The sequence below is a fragment of the Trachypithecus francoisi genome, unplaced genomic scaffold (genome assembly GCF_009764315.1).
Source record: "Trachypithecus francoisi isolate TF-2019V2 unplaced genomic scaffold, Tfra_2.0 Lachesis_group17, whole genome shotgun sequence".
Lineage (NCBI taxonomy): Eukaryota > Metazoa > Chordata > Mammalia > Primates > Cercopithecidae > Trachypithecus > Trachypithecus francoisi.
Window position 1 is genome coordinate 16,912,790 of NW_022681462.1, and position 23,658 is coordinate 16,936,447.

Genomic DNA, 23,658 nt, shown 5'->3' on the forward strand with positions numbered 1-23,658 from the left:
TGAAGCCAAGGCAAAAAAAAATACCTACTTTCCATTTGTACCTTGTAACTTTTTTTGAACAGTTATACGGGTTAAATTTTTATTTTTTCTTATTAAACATGGCATTATAAGAGAGAAATACTATGTTTTTTAATTTCATTATGTCACAGAGCCAAAATGTTTTCTAGAAGGAAGATTGTAAATGTTATAATAAAAATCAATAGAAAAATAGGATCCAATATAGAAGAATATGTTAGCAGGTGATTTTTCAGTGTGAAAAATTTAAACCTAGCACGAATTTTAGAAATTGCCTGAATTATTAGTGTAATACAATTCCAATTTACTGTTAATTTAGCATTACCTTATTTTATTTACACAGTAATTGTTTTTTAATTAAGAAACTATGTCAGGGGTTTTTCCCTTATTAAACTTGATGCTTTCTCTCTATTACAAGAAAAATTGTATTTTATTTGAAGCATTCCTATGTCAAACTGCTTATATGATGGATTACCTACATTTCCCCATCCTAGTTTAACTAGTCTTAAGATAGATCACTTGTGGAAATAGTTGATATCTTAAATGAATCTTCTCACAAGTCAATGTCAATGACTGTGGGATTTGAATGCCCAGGCAGCCATAGCGCCACTGCTAATGACTGCCACCATGTTTAACTCCCCAGTAGGAGTTACACTTAACCTGTCTCAGCTATACATATTGGAATAATTACCATAGCAACAAAGTCACAAGGGGATTGGATATTTCCCTCCGTTTCCTTTGACTTTTGGCAATGTTCTTTGGAAGACGTTCTTTAGACCTGACTACTCTTGAGCCTAGGCCTTGTTCTTTCTCTTTGTTTTGGAAAACAAAACACAACAAAAAAACAGTACCAAAGAAACTATTAATCATTTAAATTTGCTCTTTTGGTTTTGTTTATATCCAAAGGCATTCTATTTGAATAAAACATGTCAAGGTAGCATCAGTCAAAATTTGATTCACTATGTTTGCAGGTGATGGCTTGGACAACAGTGTAGCTTCCCCCAGCACAGGTGACGATGATGACCCTGATAAGGACAAAAAGCGTCACAAAAAGCGTGGCATCTTTCCCAAAGTAGCCACAAATATCATGAGGGCGTGGCTGTTCCAGCATCTAACAGTAAGTGGATTCTAAATGACATATGTAAACTAAATATGGACAATGAACCAGTTTTTATAGAAAAAAATGAGAAAAAAGTGATCCCTCTGGACTTGAAATATTTAATAAATAACTGTGTTCCCACAGTTTTTGCAAAAGTGTTAGCACTTATTTCTTAGATACATACCCCAAATGAGAAATTTTATTTAAAATTAACGATTGCAATTTTGTTAACTTTCGTAAGTTAAAAGGTTTAGGTGTTCATGTGCACTTGTGATTTTAAGAATGTATATTCATGATGTTGCTTTTCTAAATGTGACCCTTAAGTGCCCAGAACCATCTCCTACTAAGAAGAAAATAAGACAAACTCTAAAGAGAGACTTAATATCTTCTGATGCTTTAGTGGACCTTTATAACAAACGGTCCACAAAAATTCAAATCATGTTGCAATGGCAAGATGATCACATAATTTGCTTTTAAATGGTTTGAATGCACTGGCTTCCATTACAAAACATTCATGTAAGTGAGAGCTCCACAGTGAAAGTTGTCCCTGTATTTAGAACTGTAAAGGAAAACAGCAATATAGAGTCAGCTCTTCCTGTGTAGTCCCTTGTGACTTTTCAAGCAGAGTAACAGTTTATATTGTCTGTGCAAGTATTACTGTTTTCACTGCAGGAATTCTCCTGGAGATGTGAGAAACTGGAGATTTGGGGCTTTATGCCACTGGGGGATTTGTTTTGTTTGGTTATTGTTCTGAATGAATTTCATGTTCAAAATATTTATAAGAATAATATTTTGGTGGATATTTTTGCAAGTGCATACTGATTTAAAGAAGAAGACACAGTGAAGATTTGTGGATAAAATAATATTTTAAAAATCAGCAAAATTGTTGACCAGGGGAATTTCAATATTAGAGACAAAGAATGAATTTAGACAGGTTGTAGCAAAGTTACATAGATGGATAAATGTTAAAAACTCTTGAGGGTTTTTTTAAATATCAGGAGAAAATATTTTATGATACTATTTTTCTCTTGCTTGCTTTTCCTAAAGTCATTTTTTCCTTAAATATTAAAGTTAATCCTGCATTGTCATAAACACGTGCAGAGCCTGTTTACCTTCATACCCAGGCCCGCTTTCAAAGCCATGTTCCTCAGTGAGTTTTACGGGTACAGAGAGACAAACTCAGGGGATGTCTGAAGGTTGTGTTGGTTCTGCTCCTCTGGATAGAGGCTGTGCCTCTAATAATACTCAAGGGTATGAAATAATCCAGATTTTCCAGCATCAGTGAATAAGATGAAAACTGAGAGCAGCAGGAATAGCTAAAAAAAATAAAATAAAATTAAATTAAAAAAAGTTTCCTCCCTTCTCTTTTTCCCACCATAATCCCAAACAGTAACTAGATTACACTACAGTTTTTGAGTAAACTTTAGGGCTTGGCTATGCTGGAAATTAGTTGAAGATTTAGTTTGTTCAAGCTGTTTTGATTTTAACATCGTATTAGGTTTACCTAAAATCTGATTCAGGCACCATTACTTATCTGACACCTGTTGCATGTGTGTAGGTATTTCAAGATCTGACTCCTACAAGTTCCCCACTGAGGATTATCAATCACTAATGAACTGGGGGAAAGAGGACTCAGGTCTTGAGGGCATATCTTGAAAAATGAATGAATGACATTTAGATAAGAAGTGGCAGTTGGTCAAAGGTGTAGTACAATGATGTTGATGCAATGATGCTGATATTTTATTTCCAGTTAGCTAACCAGCTAACTTGCTCTGTGGAATGAGTTGGTGTGGTGGGCAAAATCGGATTGACCCTGAAGTCACAACCAAACAATTTCTATTTCCTAGACTAACAGAACCAATGAATAGATTTCTTCAGCCCCCATCTCAATCTGCAAAGGAGTTTTGGCTTTACTTGAAGCTGAGGTGCCCCTGAATAAAATATAATCAAATATTGGTTCAGACAGAATCAGGAGAGAGATGAGCAAGTTATTTTATGCAGCCACTAGTTTTCCTGTTTTTTCTAGGTTGTACCCTTGTGAAGACCCTTGCAGAGAGCTACATTATCTTCTTGAAACAAACAAACAAACAAACAAACAAAAAACCAAAATAAACTTTCTAACAGCCTGCATGATTTTACATGCATTGCATTGCTTATATGGACTATGTGTTTGTTACTGGGGCAATTGTAATAGAAATTGTTCATGAACTATCTGCTTTCTTGAGGCCTGAATAATAGTCTTCAGTTTTGAGGTCTTTGCTGGCCTGTGCCACTGCCCTGGAAGGGGAAGCCCATTCATCCATGTTTCCCCAGCTTTCTGTGAATGTTTACAGGTGTTACCTTGTGGTTTCCATTCGATATTTCTACCCCCATTACCCACTCCAATGCCGTCTGCTCATACAGAAATATTGATTAATGACAACCCTCATTAAATAGCTAATTGTTCTTATAACATCATCTGAAGAGCAAAGTTAGGAGATATATTTAAATTTTTCATCTTTCCTTCCCCCAGTGAAAAAGATTCCTTCCCTCTTCTCTAATTGCAAGAGCAAATAGACCTCCAGTTACAAGGAACACCCATTACTCTTGTTTTGTAATCCTTCTTGAAGGAATGCATAGACTGCTTAGTAATATTTATAGTAAGGAGCTAATTTTAATAAATTCTATTTTTAAAACCTATAGAATCTAAACAGAGTTTTGTTGTTGTTTGTCTAAATGTAAGTAACCACTGACATCTCAGTACTAATTCTTTAGTGACTTTATTTCAAGTTCTGAGAGGTCTTCAGGGATGCACAATTCATTAGGAAGACTGTACAGATTTTAAATGGTCACATCATTGCTATATGATTAATGCAACTTATCTAGGAAATCCTTTCTGAAATCTTGCTAGATATAAAAAAGCCACTGAAATTCTGGCTAATTGAAACAATAGCAATACCAATTTATTAGTAAATTGTAAACTGATCTTTTTTTAAATGTCCAAAGACATATTCGAAAACCTCCCACACCTTTTAAAAGTAAATTGCTATTTCTTTTTAAAATAAATGGATCAATTCTTTCACTGGGTTTATTCAGCGAAAAAAATCTGCCCTTGAAAGGGCTTTAAAGCATTTCTGTGTTAGAAAAGTAGAATAGGCCCTGAATTAAAAAACAAAACACCACAAAACAAAAACCAACTTTCTGGATTTGTACCCCAGCTACATGAGAAGAAAAATGTGGCAGTCTGTAGTTATCCACAGGTAGATTTAATCAGTAGCACATTTTACTATTCCAAAGAGAGAACTAAAGCCTCATTCTTGGGCTCACAGTCTCTAGCAAGCTAAACTGGACATACTTATATATAATGAAAACAATAAAAGAAAAAAGAAACGAGTTTTAAACTTTGGTGATTATGGGGTAAGAGGAAATTTCAGTGAGGTAAATTCCCAGCTTAGGCTTAGCTGAGCGTTTCGCCAGTTGATAAGTAGAGAGGGTCTCTTAAAAGAAACTATTCCCTGGAATTGAAAAGAATGACTGACAGGATTTAAATAATAAGAGACAATTAGAAAGAAAATAAAGGCATTTATTAATAGAAATACTTACATTTGCCTGAAGATAAGTTATTGCAAACAATTAAAACGTGCTTAATATTTGCATATGAGTCACTGTGTATTCACAATCAGTTCAGGGGCATATGTCATATCAAGGTTTCTTTTTCCTTCTTGAAGGCATTATTCCAACTGTAAACATAGTCTGTGACATCATAGTGCTTAAGCTGGATGTGTTTTGCATATTATCAGTTCCTTTGCTACATAGTGTTACAAAGATATGTGTCCAAAGGTTTAGCAAAAATGAAGAAAAAGAATACATACCGGCCGGGCGCGGTGGCTCAAGCCTGTAATCCCAGCACTTTGGGAGGCCGAGGCGGGAGGATCAAGAGGTCAGGAGATCGAGACCATCTTGGCTAACACGGTGAAAACCCGTCTCTACTAAAAATACAAAAAATTAGCCGGGCGAGGTGGCGGGCGTCTGTAGTCCCAGCTACTCGGAGGCTAAGGCGGGAGAATGGCGTAAACCCGGGAGGCGGAGCTTGCAGTGAGCCGAGATCGCGCCACTGCACTCCAGCCTGGGCGACACAGCCAGACTCTGTCTCAAAAAAAAAAAAAAAAAAAAAAGAATACATACCACGTTTAAGGTAAAAATCAAGGGTCTCTTTTCTTTTTTGTTTTCCTACCCTATCATATTACAGTCTAAAGTATAATCTAAATAGAAAAGCGGTTAATGTGGTTCTCATTTAAAATATGCAGTGACTGTATTTTCCTGCATGGAGCTCCTGTGCTTCCTGGAATACTGAAAGTTAGGGAGAAGGGAGGTAGTTAGAAAGCATACCTACAGATTCAGGTGAAGCAAGCATTCACGGGTCAATATATCCGGCATTGACCAGTCAGGGTGGTGATCCTGACGGTGAACTGATTTTCATCCACACTCTCTCCTACTCCCCATCCATTCACCATCCTGAGGATTCCATCTGGTTAAGCCTTACTATAGAGACAAACTTTGCTTCTAAGTTAGACACACTTATGTACCAAGTGTTTTTGTTTCGTTTTCTTTCTTTCTTTCTTTTTCTTTCTTTCTTTCTTTCTTTCTTTCTTTTCTTTCTTTCTTTCTTTTTCTTTCTTTCTTTCTTCTTTCCTTCTTTCTTTCCTTCTTTTTCTTTCTTTCTTTCTTTCTTTCCTTCTTTCTTTCCTTCCTTCCTTCCTTCCCTTCTTTTCTTTCTTTCCTTCCTTCCTTCCTGCCTCCCTTCCCTTCCCTTCCCTCCTTCCCTCCTGCCTTCCTGTCTGTCTGTCTGTCTTTCTTTCTTTCTTTTTTCTTTCTTTTTCTTTCTTTCTTCTTTTTCTTTCTTTCTTTCCTTCTTTTCTTTCTTTCTTTCTCTTTCTTTCTTTCTTTCTTTCCTTCTTCCTTCCTTCCCTTCTTTTCTTTCTTTCCTTCCTTCCTTCCTGCCTCCCTTCCCTTCCCTTCCCTCCTTCCCTCCTGCCTTCCTGTCTGTCTGTCTTTCTTTCTTTCTTTCTTTCTTTTTCTTTCTTTCTTTTTCTTTCTTCTTTCTTTCTTGTGTATGTGTGCACTTCTAGCCTGGAAAATTTGTGTGTGTGTGTGGCCAAATTTATGTCTTGATTTCTGATTTATAAGACTTTCCTCTCATTGTGGATAAAGCCAATGCGAGAGGTTGTAGAATCTTCCAGGTTGAGAATAGCGTTTCCATAGTAACACTATTAGATGAAAAGTGCCCTGCGGGTCCGCCACTCTAAGGACGGAGTAAATGGAATTGAATTGGGAATTGAATGCTCTAGAAGAGACAGATGTTGTTTCATTGGTTTCGCTTTTAGTAACAAGATCTGTTGGAGTCATCTTAGTGTCATATCTCCCCTTGCCATTTTGGAAGAATTATTCTCTACACACTATGAATTATTAAAATGAAAAAGTACATCTAATTGGTATCTGGATAATCCATTCTGTTGATCAAAGTTAGGAAAAGATAGAAGGACTAATAGGTAGGCACATGGGCAGGTAGTAGATGGAATTTTCTGCTCTCCTCCCATTTCTATTTTTCTTTCTATTGCCCACCTCTGTACCCTGCCGGTTTGAACAGTGAATATTCCTTCTAAGCCTTACCAGCCAGCATCCTTCAATAACCTATCCTGAAAGATCTAGGGGGAGTTCTGAGAAGGTGGTGGGGCAGGACAACTATATTCTCACATTCTCGCCCTAACTGTTCATCAGGGTAATACAGAGTATTTGAGAAAGGCAGTTTCTTCTTCAAACTAATCCTAATCTACCTTAATTGTCATGTGCCTGAGCCAAGGGAGGTGGTTTGTGGAGATAGCAGGTAACTTTGATTCCTTCTTCATTATATGTTATCTGCAGACAGATCATTAAATTAAGAGCCTTAAAAACTAGTTATGAAGGTGTGAGAAGATTTGTTTTTCCTTGCAGATGTCCATGTACCCTATCAAAAATTAGCTCTCTTACATACAAAAGAAGAATATTTTCATAGTTTCTACTTTTTCCCTTACATGTAACTGCCATTCACCTTCACCTCTGACCAAAGCTAGGCTTTGCTGAAACTAACCCAGGCTTGGATGACAAAATCCTTTATCTGAATTTTAAAAGATCTCTGCTACTTTGAAGATAGCGTATTTCAACTTTGACTAGATAAGGACTCTAACTATTTTTCACTCAAGTGGGAGTCATCGGTCTGGGGAGGCAAATGGAGTCGATTATTTAATTACTTGAGGGGAATATTGGAATGCCCTAATTCTTCTGTGAGATACATCATATAAACTCTGTTTTAATAATGAAGCGGGTGGTTTCCAGATTCTGGGGCAACTGCCTTTTTCTTTTTCTTAGATGGTTATTGAAATCCTAATGGGATGGGTGATGAATTTTCTTAGGTCAGGTAAACTGAAAAGGCTACAGCTGGAATTCTTCACCCAGAAGAATCGGAGTTAATACTAATGATCATTGTGAATTAGAAGATCAAAGGAGAAGCATCAGCCTGTTCTCCACGTTGTTGCCCCAGAGGCCATTAGTGACCTGGCAAAGCTTTCTCCCAGCCTTCTCTGTACCTCCTTCCCCTTGCCTGGGCCTTTCTTCCCCACTCGTAGTTATGCACCTCTGACCTGGGGTAATTACAGTCAGTTGATGAGGAGGCATGGGGGAAAACAATCAAAAGCAAAATCAAAAGTCCAACTTTAAAATTGCCTATTTATCCAGGTATATAGCCCTTCTGAGCACACGACCTCTGTCTGAGAGTCTATGTTACTTTCAGAGTATGAGTGTGATTTTTGTGTGCAGTGAAATAAGTGGTTTATTCATTTCACCAATGGTTGTTTCACTGTAAAAGACTTTTGTAGAGTCTGGCTGGCAATTTGTCAGATCATTCTAAAATTTTTCTTTTGTTTCCAAGGTTAATATACAGATACACGATAGTTTGGTTTTCTGATATATTCTTAATTGGGCTGATTAAATAAAAGATTATGTGTAAAGCAAAAGTGCCCATGGACTTTTTACAATTTGTTAAGTTGTTACTGATGCACATAACTGTTTGAACACTAGCCAGCCATTTATACTTGGAAGTGTGTATCAATATCATGTCTTTTTTTAAATTTTAATTAGTGATGATATATTTTTTAAAGATAAAATATCAACCTTGCTCACTGAACATGCAACTCAATTTATCTTTCAGATTAAAGTTGGAGTACCACACATATACATGTGAGTGTGTGTATATTTTTTTAACTAACTCAATCCAACCCCTAGGAATTTTATACAAGTTTGGTTCTTTCTTTCTCCATGTTTAAGATTCCTAGTGAAGATACCTTGCCTTAAAATATGAAGGTTTGACAGCAGGAAAATCAGATGGATTTATTTGATAAAATATTCCAGTGTTTTGGATTGTTTTGTTTTCATTGGTTGGTGGTTTTGCCTGTAGAAGTAAATCTACATGTTATGGAATTTAGGATCCTAGGACCTAACTGGGAACATCCACATTATATCTGTTTCTCATGCTAACGTGTGAGTATCACTGTCTGCTCATGTATGTCTCTATCTCTGCCATCTATGAATTTTAGTAGGGAAAACTGATCCATTTTACATCTTTTAATCCCCTAAGTAGCCATGTTCAAGGTTCTAATTTTTCTTCTTCTACTGATGTAGGTCCACGTCAGAGGGCAACCAAGTAGTGGAGGCCACGTTGCAATGGTCTGTTGCTCAGCTCACAAAACACTCTGGGCCATGACCCAAGCTTACCTTTGATAGATTGTAAGTCATGTGGTAGCAAAAAAATATTTGATTGATGCTCCAAGGCAGTAATGATAGGGATTGTGTAGATCCACATCAAAATGATTGGTCCTGATGTGTGAGTGCTTTCACTTCAGTATGCTTGCTCGTCCTTGTGCAGAGTCCGGAGTGTGGGCAACTTGTCCTCTGTGGACTTGATGGTCACTTCAGTGCGTCAAGAGCCAGAGAGTGCACTCAAGAACTCAAATAAGGCATCTTTTTCTTGGTGGGCCAATGGAGCGCCTCCAGGAGCAAGGTGTAGCTGAAAGAGTTATGCTAGGCAACCTTCTAACATTTTCAAGAGTCCTTGTTTTTCCTTGCCATTGCAAAATGCCTTCACTAAGCAAATTATAGCCCAGTGAGCACGGATCCCAAGATGAAACATATTCCTCTAGCTAAAGAAAAGGTAGACCTTAAATAACTTGACGTGATGAAGGCCAACATCCTAAATTAGTTGGTATTTAAATGAGATAGAAATGACTTCATTTTATGTTTTTAGAAATATTCTGAAATAGGTCTTGGTAACTGCTTGAATTTAAATGTCCTGTTGGCATGATCTCTTAAAAAACGGGGTGATATATATTAATTTAAACTTGTAGCTGTTTTTGCATTCCATTTCTTGATCATCTATGGTCAGTTTTTATCTGTTTCTACAATTACCTTTGTTGCTAGCATCCCTGCAGTACCCCAGTGCTCTCATTTGCCACATAGCACAGATTATCCTGAGAATTTGGTACCCGGGGAAGTTTTTGGGATGTCCAGAGACCAGCAGGTATAGCTTTTTTTTTTTTTTTTTTTTTTTTTTAACATGAACACTCATCCTGTGAAAGATCAAGGTCATTTCTGTTGCAGTTTATAGAAGTTTAGAAAAAATTCTTATCTATTATTTAAAGAAGAGCCAGTTTCCCAACTTCAAGGGGGAAGAACGTCACAAAATGAATTTATTGAAAAAATAAAATAAACTATTCTCCTGTCTGCATAATGTGACTTTTATTATATTTTTAAAAATTCAGCTATTAATTGCTTGGCTATTTTGACATTGGATTATTTCCATCCTTTTAACAGCTGAAGGAAAAATATTTATCATAATGCTAAATAAAAATGTAATACGTATGTATGTGGTGCTTTATTGTTTAATATTTTCCTATACACTGGATTCATAAGACAATCCTGTGAAGTAGGCAGGATAGCAAAAATGAAGTTTAGAGAAGTTAATGATTTTTCTCAAGATCAAAAGCGAGGAACTGGCTGAGCTTGAACCAGAATCTCCTGACTTGAATTTCCATGTGCTTTCCACCACGCTGCCTCTCAAACACACAGCAAAGCAAATCGCATTGTGGGAGTTCAAAGATATAATTATAATCTCATTCCACAAGCTAGCAAATGAGTATTTTTAAAAAATAAAAATATGAGCCCCAGGGCTTGACATAAAACTTCATGATGCAATCTGCTGGTTATTAGTAACTAAGGGTCAAGGATGGTCCTTCCTTATCTGGAATCTTTTTCTACAGATATTGGCCCATAAAAAAGGCAAAGAAAGCTACAGCTGTTGATATTTTGTGACAATCTTGGTAATTTTTGCGTTTCTGGAATTTCAGATTTTAAAAGTTGTTTACCTGCTCCTCCTTCCTTACAGAAATACATAATTCTCTATCCATGTCTATTACTAACAATGTCTGTGATAGTGCTTTGGGAGGTGAAGAATCTTTCCTCATGCAAATCCTAACTAAACCTTCTAACACAGAATTTAGCTCCTTGAAGATTTTTTTTCTTGCCTGTCACGTGGCCAGGACGCCAAAGAGCTATGTCTTTAATTTGCTTTATGGAGACAGAGGAAACTGCTTATGCAGCCCGATTACTCTTGAAACTACAATCCAACCGTCGTTTCTCAGCAAAGAAGGCTGCTAAACCCAGGAGAATTAAGCCGCCGCTCTGGGGTATGACACCAAGGTCTGATCATTTTAAAGCTAGTAATAACCAGAACCCTAAAATTCTTCTGAATAAAATGTAATTTTAGTAATGTTTCCATAAACAGTGGTAATGGTGGCATTTTAGTAGGCAGTGACATTAGTCACATCGAAATTGTACCACATTGGCTTTTAAATTACTCCACCTGTCTGTATGAATAGAATTTTCAGTGTAAAAGCAGAGAGACAGCTGCTGCTAATGTCTCCTTCTCCCTGTGCACATAATGCTGGCAAATCTACATGCAGAAAGGACTGGCTTGTGATGTAAAACGGTACCTGACCCCGCTGGCTCCTGAGTTGCAAAGCAATACCTTTAATTACCAGTGGCTGTGTTTAGTTGTTGATATAAAAATGTCAGCTTCCAGGAGTGTAACCTCAGGTTCACTCCCTCTAGTAATGTCACCCATCGTACAATATTTTTCTTCCACCCACATCCGTAATGTGATGGGTGAGCATTTATCTTGATGTGTTTCAGAAACATGCAAGGCATTAATACTTAAAAGGAAAACGCCTAATACTGTACAAACTTGATTGATGATCTTTCCGTTGGAGAACTTTCAAAGATTAGTGGAATTTGGTTCCTTCTTTCTAGCCAGAATAGAAATATAGCATGCGTTTATACCTTCAAAGGGCTTAGCATCATTCATCTAATACAAATACAGGTTCTTATGTGAGGATCATGGCAGGCATGTCATAGAGCAGAAAGGGTAAAGAATGGAGGGGCTTGAGAATATCAAATCTGTTACTACGTGCCCATATTTCCTATTGATAGATGAGGAAGTTTACATTTTAGAGAAGCCCCTTTGCTCTTAGCCTTTTGGTTATGGTTCTATTGTGGCAGCTCCATTGAGACAACAGTGGGCCAGGCGAGGGAATCTTCCTGTTGGAGATGCCTGTTGCCAACGATGTATTTGATGAAATGGTAAATAGGAGATATACGTGTCTGGCTCATTGGCAGGCATTCTTTTTGACTTCTTTCACACAACTGGTGTTTTCGTGTTTAATTGAACAAGGAATGAGTAGTAAATGAAAGCTGCTGCCTGAAATCCCACTGTGAGCATGTTTTGCACTTGGCTCCCCAGTGATAAGGCAATTTGTGAAATTATGTGACGGAGTAATTAGATGAAGCCAGGGCTTCTGACTGTTGCCATGCATATGTGGCGAGGGTTTGTTGTGAAGAGGGAGGGGGAGAAAAAAATAGATTATTACTCTGGCAAGTCGGCTCAAAGCTTCTTCATTTATTTGTAAACAGAGTATTTAGTGACCGCATAGGAAGTAGCTGTAATCACCAGCTCATAAAGAAACCACAGCAGAGCTTTTGGATTTTTGCAGAGTGCTCATGTAAAATTTAAGCTGGGAGGCAGAATCCCTGTTAATGTAATTAGGATCTAATTTACCACCCTTTGCACACAGATGTAATAATGTCTAGATATTTATTCTATCTTTAAGCACGTTACATATACCTCAGTGCAGCAGTTACTGAACAGAAACAGGTGTGAGCACTTTCCTAATTCATTTTTGCACTGTAAACACATAGCAATTTAAGGGAAATATTTACCAAAAACGAGGGGAAAGAATGTCTGCAAATGAGGCAGTAATGGACAGTTGCCCTTTATGTACTGATGGATTTCTCAATGGTTAAGTAAATTAAAGCAAATGCTAGAAAAATCAATAGGCCAGCATAGTCTTGGTTTTGCCTCATAGACTTCAGGACAGAATGACAGATGTGGTGTCTATGACCCATTTAAGTATTAATGCTTGAAAAACTGCTTCTGCATGCAAGGTTGTAGGCTTAGAAACATTCTCCTATATTAAATTACAGACAATAATATTTTTAAGTATATGTGGAATTTATATGTTTCAGTTAGGTTGTTCTTACGTGTTACACTTATACTGGAAGATTAGTTGCTTAGTTGTTGCAGTAGCACCATAAATCAGTTTTGAATGTTCCCACAAGGAAACATCTTCATAACGCTGTAGTTGGAAGGTGAAGATGATGTATTTTGAGCTGACGTGAATGTTGAAGTGAATATGCTCAATAGCACTCTATGTGGAAACCAAATTAAATTTAATTAAGGAGTAGATGCTCAGAGCCTTTGGAAAAAATCTGTAAAGTAGCATTCAAATGTGGCATTATAATTCAGTTAATCTCCAGGGCTACAAATGCTGTATTTTACATTTGAACTAACATGGGTAACATGTCACGTAGGTTGACTGTCATAGCGTGTGGAATTGTAGAGCTATTCTGATGTCCTAAGTGGTAGGTGTTAGCCTCTGAGAATGAGAAGGCAGACCTTATTGGTAGCCCCTCAGAATGTTAGTTTTTCCACTCATTGTTCCCATTTCTAAAAATTCATTACCAATTTCAAGACAAATACTTTAAATACAGTCAAAATGTTGATTTGTTGACTAGCAGAGATAGGAAGGCAAGGAGAGAGGCAAGGCCGAATGTACTTGCGTGTCAGAGACCAAAATGTGCTCTTATGATCGAAATAAAATGAAGGGTTAAAGTTATTATCCTGGTCATTGGAGGAGAAGGTGCCTTTTGCCGGACAGAAAAAGAGTTTTGCTGGCTTGAAGTGTCCTGTTTACCTTCTTGTGCTGCCTGAACTTAGACAATAATTGCTCAACTACTTTCCTTGCTCGTGACAAAGCAGGCATGATCCAGCCTGACTCTGGGGTTTGAAAATCAGTATGTAAAGGTAATATTGTGACTGGGAGCAGTGGCTGTCGCCTGTAGTCCCAGAACTTTGGGAGGCTGAGGAAGGAAGATTGCTTGAGCCCAGGAGTTCAAAACCAGCCTGGAAAACATGGTGAAACCCCATCTCTACAAAAAATTAAAAAATTAGCCAGGCGTAGTGGCTAATGTCTGTAGTCCCAGCTACTTGGGAGGAGGTGGGAGGATCACTTGAGCCCGGGCGTTTGAGGCTGCAGTGAGCCAAGATTGCACCACTGTACTCCAGCCTGGGCGACAGAGCGGGACCCTGTCTCAAAATGGATAAATAAATAAAATTTTAAAAATTAAAAAAATAAAGGTGATATTGTGATAAGTCATATCACTGGAAACATTGCTAGGTTGGTATAATGAAAGGAAGTACAGTGATTATTTAGGTTCTAAATAGAAACCTTTAAATTTTTTTTTATTTTCACACAAATATTTTACACAAATATTTCATGCAAATATTTACAACATTTCTCTGAATTTGTATCATGTGATTTAACAATGAATACATTTGGAGCTTTAACTGAGGTATAACGAGTAACTTTAAAAACTGAAAGCCTATCACCTGAAAAACTAGAAAACGAAAATTACTACAGAATTGAAAATTCTTTTGCTTCTTTAAAAACACTGCTCCTTGGCTGAGCACAGTGGTTCATGCGTGTGATCCCAGCACTTTGGGAGACCAGGGCAGGCAGATTGCTTGAGCCCAGGAATTCAAGACCAGCCTGGGCAACATGGTGAAACCCTGTCTCTACAAAAATACAAAACTTAGCCTGGTGTGGTGGGGCATGCTTGTAGTCCCAGCTACTCAAGAGGCTGAAGCAGGAAAATCGCTTGAGCCTGGGAGGTGGAGGTTGCAGTGAGCCAAGATCACTCCACTCTACTCCATCCTGGGCAGCAGAGCGAGACCTTGTCTCAAAAACAAACAAACAAAAACAAACAAACAAACAAACAAAAACAGTGCTCCTTAAGCTCCGGCATGCATTTAAATATTTAAATTATCTGGATCTTTTTTAAAAATGTAGATTCCGATTCAGAGGGTTGGGACCTGAGATTCTGCATTTCCAGCAAGCTCCTAGTGCTGCTGGTGCTGCTGGTCCACAGACTGCACCTTGCATAGGAAGGATCTAAGGTACACAAGCAAGATGACAGATTTTAAATGGAAAGATGATTGTTTTTCTCTATCTTTGATTTTTATACTTTGATTTTGCCCCCCTGATTTTGAAGCTTACCCCATTGTTTTTATCATATTAGTTTGACAAAATGTTTTATTTTTTCTCTGCCAACTTTCAATGCTTTTTCAGCATATAAGAAGTTCCTTTTGAATATCAAAGCACTTTCATTGGATCCCTCAAGTACTCTGAAAGCTTCTGATAGACCCAGGACTCTGCAGAAAGACAGACTATTTCTTCTGGGCTCGTTGACAGTATACTTGTGTGTTCAGGATGGGTGGAGAAGTAGCTCTGAAGGTCCCATGATACAGAAAGTTGTGGTTCACCTCCACCACAAGGAAACATCTTCATAGCTTCAGTGCTCTGTTGACAATATGCAGCAATGGAAGTTATCATAGCGTGAGGGCAGTATGTGTGGCGTGCTAGCTCCCAGACACCTGCAGAGGCTCTGCAGGTCAGTTAGCCTTTGTCAGTAAGAAAGTAGCAGAATCACTCACTGCAGAAACAACACATATGTTTGAGGGAGAACTGCGTTTGTGCCTCACACTTCTTGCCAACTTTATGTCTGCTCCGGGAGATCCTTTTGTATTCCCACGGCCTTGTGTACTTTATTTGCCATGGGCACGGTCACTCTCAAATTTCACAGCATCCTGGAAGGAAGGTGAATTTGCTTTCAAAAATGAGTATCTGAAAAGTATATTTCCTCCAGTGTGGCTAAGATCTAAGGAATTATTATAAGTAGTGCATACCTATTAATCACTGCTTAGCAGGTAAATTCTCTCACTCATTAGAGTTCACATGCTAGATGTAGTTTCTTGAAATTAGGTCATTTATTTTGGTCTAAGTCATTGAGGATCAAAGGTCATAAGGAATCCAAAAGCCATTAGTCAGGGTTCTTTTCTGGACCCCTTAGATGTCATTGTGCGAGTCACCCATGGCAGGCCGGGCCTGGCCTGCTGTCAGGGAGCTGGCAGGGTGCCTACTTTATTTCCAGTTTGCATAGATAAAAAGCAGAGCAGCGACTCTCGGAATCACTATAAAAATAAGCTTACATAAAATCTCCATTTGAAATACAGTATGTGTGTGCCCCTGCATGCTTTCTCTTCTGGAAGCCATGGGAGCTGGAAATCAAAATTAAGAAGCGAAGAGAGACAGACCTCTGATGGCATTGTAGACTACTCTTTGTTTGGGTGTAGGCATTTATAATTTATGGTAAGTTTAGTGAAGACCAAATTTTCACAAAGAATTAAAATGACAAACCAAGCATTTTAATTTGCTAAATAAAATAAAGGCATTGCCTAACCATTGTCAAACATATATATACATATTTATACATGCATATAGCTACCCCCTCTTAATAAGACTGAAGTACATTTGTCAGTATCCGAAGTGATGGGCAAGAGATATAGTCAAGTCAATTCATTTACTTCTCCCATTGAGCCCTGTGGTCTCTGGCCCACACCTTGAAGTGAAAACATCATCAATTACCAAAATGACAGGTGCTCAGGACTTACTTCCTGAAACATGTTCATATTGGACTAGATACTACGAGCACTCGGCAATATTCATCACTTTGTTCAAAAGAGACTGAAAAACTGTGAGGAAACTTTTCCCTTTGCAAGGGAAAAAAAGGCCAAATATACATGCATGAAATAGCATATGTTTGAATATCTAAAAGTCAGACAGCAAGCAAGTATCCTATTTTATTTTAAAAGATTATTAATTGTTATTTAATAGTCAACTTGCATGTGATCTTACAGTTAATAACTGTATCCCCATTTCACAGATGAAGGAACTGGGACAGAAAAGGTTAAAGATCTAACAGCCATCTTAGTGTACAACGAAGTTGGGACTGGTAACAAAACTCAGGGCCATAAATTTCAACTTCCTGGAGCTTACCACTTCCATACCCTGACATTTAAAATTATGACTTGTTATTGTTCTTGAAATTGTCCTGCATACACAGTTGACTAGAACTAATGAGAATGGAGGCAGAAGTCCACATAACCTCATCAGAATCATGCCTTTGACACAGTTATTCCAGAGCAGTCACAACTGCTCTATGGTCATCCAGAACTGGGGGCCCCTATTTAGCCCCTTCGCTGTCCCTAGAGATCTCTGTGGCTCTGATACCTGTATTGCAGTAAAAGCAAGTGTGTGTGTGTGTGTGTGTGTGTGTGTGTGTGTTGTGGGGAGACAGGGATCAAGCTGGCATTAGGGCCTTTATCTATGAATACCTTATGCTTTTTGGTTTGAGGAGAGATGGCTGGAATAGTTTCTATGATATGATGACTTAATCCTACCACACTGCAGGAAAAAGCAACTTTCAAACCTGCTTGATATTTTACCCACCATAAATCATGGCAAAACTTTAGGCTACATCTACTTATCTTTGAATTGCAATGTAAATGGGGTCATTAAAAGTTTTTTCCAAGAAAGTCAAATGCTTTTTGAGGGCCTACTATGTACGAGGAACAATATATATCCAGAATGTTCTATGATGTTTGAAAAGGGCATGGATCTAATCTCTGGTGCAGTCTTTAGAAAACCGGAGTGAACAGAACAGTCAGGAGACAACTATAGTAGCTTAGGTAAGAAGGCTGTGCTGTGGGAGTACAAAGAAATGAATGAGTAGAAGATATGTTAGAGGTAAATCCGTACCTCATAAATAGAAACATTCATTCAGTTACCTCTACAGACACTAGAGGTGTATATAGAGTCATAGATCCAGAGAGTGCCAAGAGAGAAAAGGAGGAGGCCAAAGATAGAATTTGGGGGTGACTATTTCTGAAGGCTGTCTGGAGGAAAAACCTAGAGAAAGAGAGAGGAACAGACAGGTAGGTCTCTGTCAAATACAGGGGTGGCATGAATTAATTCCTGGGTCCCTTCCAGCTCCAGTGCTTTATTATTCTAATAACAGCAAGGAAGGTACAGTGGTAAGAAAGTCAAAGAATCCATTCCCCACAATAAATCCATCATGGCTCCCAAACTGGCTCTCCTTGCTGTCAATGTCATCTCAGTTCATGACATCACCATAGACCCGGAAACTCCAACTCAGATGAGAACCAGGAGTCATCCTGGAAGGTTCCCTCTCCTTCCCCCTTCACAGGCAGTTGCTCATCCCTGAGTCCCATCAATTCTCCCTCCTAAACATTTCTCCATTCTTCCTGCCACCTAGCTCCATTGCCATTGCCACAAGTCAGTCCTCTGTGTCTCCAGCTTTCTCAGTTCCTTTCCCAGCCTTCCAGCCTTCCTGCCTCTGACATTGATCCTTTATAAACCATCCCTTATTCTGACACAGTTTTTCTAAAACAAAACTTGGCTAAGTGGCCTCCTACTTAAAATCCTTCAATATCTCCCTACCCATCTCATACCTGTAGGATATGAGACAAACATCCGTGGTGTGCCATTCAAGGACCCTTTGAGGTCTGACACTGGTGCCCTGAGTGCCCTGGCACCTCTCTCGCCATTGCCATACAGGCTCCCCATGCATGTCATGCTGTAGCCAAGCTGAAGGCTTACAGCTCCCCATCAGTGCTGCATGGTCTTGTCCTCTGTGCACCTTACATGCTGTTCCCTCGTCTAAGATACAGTACTTCCATGACCCCTTCTCTACTTGATACTTTCCTCCACATCCTTCACATCTGATTGCAATTGTCACTGCTTGGGGAAGCCATTCGTTGTTTTCCCCAGGAGAGGGAAAGTAGCCCCTGCCACCAGGTCCACAGCACCTTGATGAGACTCTGATAGGGAGTGCTTATCATAGTGACTGTTTGTTTATGCTGTGCCTTTCTATCTAGGGGTCAGGATTTAATCTTTCCTCTCTACATCTTCAGAGATGTACTATAGATGCTTGATATTATTTATTGATCTAAGCAATGAGTACAGTTGCAAAACAGAAATGACCAAATCTTGGGTCAAAAATGACCAAATTTTTCAGCCTTTATAAAGTAGAAAGGCTGAAAAAGATCCTGATATAGAGGTTAGGATATCATCAGTGACTTTTGTCATTTATTTGTTTATCTACTTCTTCTTATTATTTCTTTTAGGAACAGTGTCTCAGTCTATTGCCCAGCCTGGAGTGCAGCAGTGCAATCTTGGCTCACTGCAGCCTCCACCTCCCAGGTTCAAGCAATCCTCCTGCCTCGGCCTCCTGAGTAGCTGGGACTATAGGCATGTGCCACCACACTGGCTAATTTTTTAAGCTGTTTGAGGCATTTGGAAGAGAAGAAGTTGTATTATGAGGCATATGATGATACTGCAATGGAGGCAGCAAAGGTAGATCCTTTTGCAGTCACTTAAGGAAATATCCTAAAGCATATACTTTAGACAGAAGCTTCAGGAAGTGGTAACAAGAAGGCATGGTTTTTCTTTTCTTTTTTAACATTTAGGAGAAAGAATATTTGAATATGTTTACACATAGAATTGAATTCAGCTATCTTTCCTGGAATTTCTACTACGTTCCATGCAATTTGTTAATGCACAGCCTACTTACTTAGGCAATGGAGACCTTTGGAGATCAAAGTGGAGGGGGACTGATTAATGAAGCAAGAATCAAGGGTAAGCTGGCAGTGGAGGGGAGGGTGATGGGACTCAGAGTAAGAATGTAGCAATAAGGAAGAAGAAGGTGGAGAAATTTAGAAATGAAGAAGGCTGTTATTCTCCTCCTGGATCTTTTAGCAGGCTGGAGGCAAAGTTAACTGATGAATGTCCAAGAAGTGGGACTAGGGATTAGCAGCTGGAGGAGAATGGAAGTCGTATGAAAAAATTGCTGTTGGAATACAGTAGGCAAAGCAAAAAAAAAAAAAAAAAAAAAGAAAAGAAGAAAAAATAAAAAGACTTTCAGAGTGTAGTTGAGAATACATATAGAAGTAGCACTAGATATCACACTGTGACCAAGGACTGGCTAGACTTTTACAGGCACATTTCATAATCAATCTGTTTTTCACATGTTAAAATGAAGGTAATAAATGAATTCTTAGTGGTTTGCCACAGGAAAATAATTCCATTTTCTATTCCTTAAAAATTAGTACCACGGGGCTGGGCACGGTGGCTCACACCTGTAATCCCAGCACTTTGGGAGGCCAAGGCGGGCAGATCACGAGGTCAGGAAATCGAGACCATCCTGGCTAACACGGTGAAACCCCGTCTCTACTAAAAATACAAAAAATTAGCCAGGCGTGGTGGCGGGCGCCTGAAGTTCCAGCTACTGAGGAGGCTGAGTCAGGAGAATGGCGTGAACCCGGGAGGCGGAGCTTGCAGTGAGCCGAGATCGTGCCACTGCACTCCAGCCTGGGTGACAGTACCACTAGTACCACGGGGAACTTTCATTGAGCCCCAGTCTGAGTCACTGAAGTTTGTACTATCATATGTAGGTTAGTGAACTCAAGATTGCATTAAAGGTTTTATCTCAGTTTTGGAGGAAGTTATCATGCAGTTATTGTACATTATCTTTCAGTACTGGTTGTATAAGAAGTTTGCAAACTTGTTATTGATAACCTTTAAATGTGAGTTCAACAAAAACCATGCAAATGCAGCTGTCTGCTAAGATAAATTTTTTTTCTTGCCATGTTATTTGAGAGAAAAGGGGAGTTTTAAATTTAATTAGGACAAATCCACACAGCATTGTAAAATATCTGAGCAACTGTACACGTTAACAGGCGAACAATCTCAGATATGTTCTGGAAAACTTTCCTCTGCCAGAAGCTTTATTTTTAGCAATGGGAAGGAGAGATGACTGGCTTGCACAGACCACTTTAGCTTCACAAGTTAAAATTGAATTGATCTTGACACTGCTCCAGAAGAGTCTACTGTTGTCATTTTGGTGTGATGGTAAATTATATACACCTGGCTTCATGAAATAAAATGGTATCCTACACATAAGGAACACTCATCACCATATACAAAGAACAGCTAGCTCAGTGTGATCGTCAAGTCACAGATGACTCATGTGAAATCTATCTGTTTAAATAGGAAAGACTACAGACAAGCAAACATGCTCACAGAAAAATAGCTAAGTAGCGACATAAATAAATAAAGGCCGCTTGGTCTCCTATTAAAGATTACAGGCCAAAAAATAAAAATAAAAAATAAAAAATAAAAAATAAATAAATAAATAAATAAAGGCCTCAGTAGTCCTTCAGACATGTATTAGAAAACAAAAATTGGTCTCCTATTCAGTACTCTAAGGCAATGTCATGACACTGTTGGAAAACCAACTCCCTGGTAGCTGGTGTATTGCGGGCATTTCTGCCCTCGTCTTTGGGAGTGCCAAGCACATGGTTACACAATGCATAAAGGAGAGGGTCATTTCTAGGACAGATAATTGAACATTAATACTCGCTGACATTGTCGAAGGAATGATATGTCAACCTGACAGGGCCTATGTGCTTACATCTGCTGATTGGCTGCAGACGAAGGCCCTGTGTGTCAGGATGAGACCCCAGGCCTGACTGCAGCAGGGCCAAGGATGCGGCAGCCATTAATCATGAGCTGCCATCTTGAGCCAAGATAGTGTCTGTAAAATCACTCAACATCCTATGTGTGGCTGGCAAGTTCCATCTGTTGTATACTAGAATTTGGTAGGTATGGCTCTCAGTTTAAAATAAAAAAAATCATTGCAGACTTTTGGTTTGCATCATTTAACCAGAATTTTGGGTGGACCAGATGTCCTTTGCATGTATTTCTTTCTTTTTTTCTGAAACTAGTTATAACCAGTTTTAGTGGCTGAAAGGGAGTTTCTGAGGTGGTGTGTCTTCTGTTCCTATGGGAATTTGTTTTGATGAGTTTCTGGTTTCCTGATTTACCATAGATAGTCAGTATAATGGAGAAATCCAACAAGAATTAAACTGAAGTTACTTGCTGTGATTTATTTTTTTGATTCTTTACAAAATATTAAACCCTGTAGGCAGATTTTTGAACAGGGAAAAAGAGGTCTATGCAATTATTTTCTTATCCCTGAAATCACATGAACAGCACTTTCCACCCTCATTTATAATAAATCTTTAGTGAGTTAATTCTGTTGCTGCAGTATTTCCACAGCCAACACTTTACTGAACATGTATCCTTTCAGAGAAAAAAAAAAAACAAAACACATGGAACAATCACGAGGCCCTCTGACACCCCAATTGTGCCTTCTTAAAATAGGGGTAAACACTCTGGCAGTACTCAGTGTGCGTTTCCACTGCATAAAATGTTATAAAATAGGGCCCCTGAGAGCATCCATTATCACATATTGGTTAACATCACAGATTTTTAAAATCCCAGTTGCCTTGGTGCCATGAGAAAAAAAAAAAAAAAGCTTTCATCTGTAAAATCTAGTTTCCCTTTGTTATTAAAATAAATGAAGCCATTAAACAAAATATATGCATGTAATAGTCGAGTTCATCATTTGGCATCATCAAAACGATGGAATTTTGCATTTTTAAAAATTGGTGTTGCCATCTTAGCAGGTTTGATGTGAGCTACAGAATCCAAATGTGCTGGAGGCTGCTGAAACTGTATGACATGACATATATTTCTCTCTTTTGTCTGCATATATATATATATATTTATTTATCTGGCGCTCCTTTAACAAAAAGTAGAATTCTGTTTAAGAGAACTAAAAAAGAAGACAACTTTTTTAAATCCAAAATCCTGCAATCAAATGAATTAATTATAACTATTGATGAGCTTGTATTGTGACTGTGCTAGAATTGAAATAATTTCCAAATACTTTATTTCCAAAGGTTTGTTTTTAATTACAGCAGCATTTGGTTGGCATGCAAGGGTGAGTTCTCACTCTTGATCTATCCTAGCTGCAGCTCAGGCCAAAAGATCCTCTGCTCCCTTTTCTCGAGAGCACACTTTTCTGCCAAATGTGGTGCTCGTCCCCTGCCAAGGAAGGTGGGCGAATTGCCACTTCTGACTTCCAACCATCAAAAGACAAAGGCTCTCAACATTCCTAAGTCCACTGAGCCAGAATGAGCCTCACACCTTGAAGGATCCAGATTATTATTGATTATTTTTCCCCCATAGACTTTATAATATAGAATATTTTCTCAGTGCCTCAGTCAGTCCCCAAGGGCGATTTAGGCACTTACAGCAATGTGTGACCCCCTTGAAGGCCAGTGGAGGGTCATTGAAGTGTCCTTGCTCATCTGTCTGAGGCCTGAGCACATCTATACTGTCAGTGTCACCTCTGTATATTGCTTTTATAGTGTCTTTTTTTTTAACACTCTTTAAGTAAGAACCTAGTAATTATTTATTTACTTCTGTGAAGTTCAAATAAACTCAAGAGGAGTTGTAGCTAAGCATAAAACATCTAATAGGGAAAACATAGCCTCCTTTCCTTTTAATGGGACCCACTGCGTAATTTGTGGAGAATGTGTAAATTCTCCTCGTAAATTGTGCAGGGCTTCTTAAAAAAAATTTCAAGATGGCGATAGCAGTACCTTAAGCCAAGTATGGGGCCCGTCTATGAGGCGGTCCCTGCGTCACTTACAGGCAGCACACCCATGAAGCTGCCCTGCCTTCAGAGATCTTGGAAGCGAGTTTGTCCAAATAAAGAGAATTACAAGAAAACATTAAAACCTAATTTAACAGTAAAAATAAATGTAGAATTATCATCTAGTCATATCTTCTTCCCTGCAAATTGAGAACTGTCTGTATTTTACGTATTTTTACATAGATTAGCCCAACCTTAAGAGTCATCTCAGATTCAGCTACTGTTTACTAGTCTCTAAATGTATGCCAGACACTATGCTAAGCAATTTGATGCATGTTGTCTCATTTGACTGCCACCAGCATGGTTATCCTTATTTTACCAACGAGGAAGCAAGGCTTCGAGAACTGAATGTTGATCAAGGTCATACAGTTACTGTGGGTTCT

At 38.6% G+C, this 23,658-nt stretch overlaps 1 protein-coding gene across 7 annotated transcripts in view; it reads left to right on the top strand.

Moving 5' to 3' along the window:
• MEIS1 (Meis homeobox 1) overlaps positions 1–23,658 on the top strand; it is a 140,211-nt gene that overhangs the window by 76,831 nt on the left and 39,722 nt on the right. For all 7 annotated transcript variants that reach the window (XM_033239259.1, XM_033239258.1, XM_033239254.1 and 4 more), the window contains exon 8: positions 987–1,132. In XM_033239259.1, the coding sequence (XP_033095150.1) occupies positions 987–1,132 (146 nt within the window). The remainder of the gene's footprint in view (positions 1–986; positions 1,133–23,658) is intronic.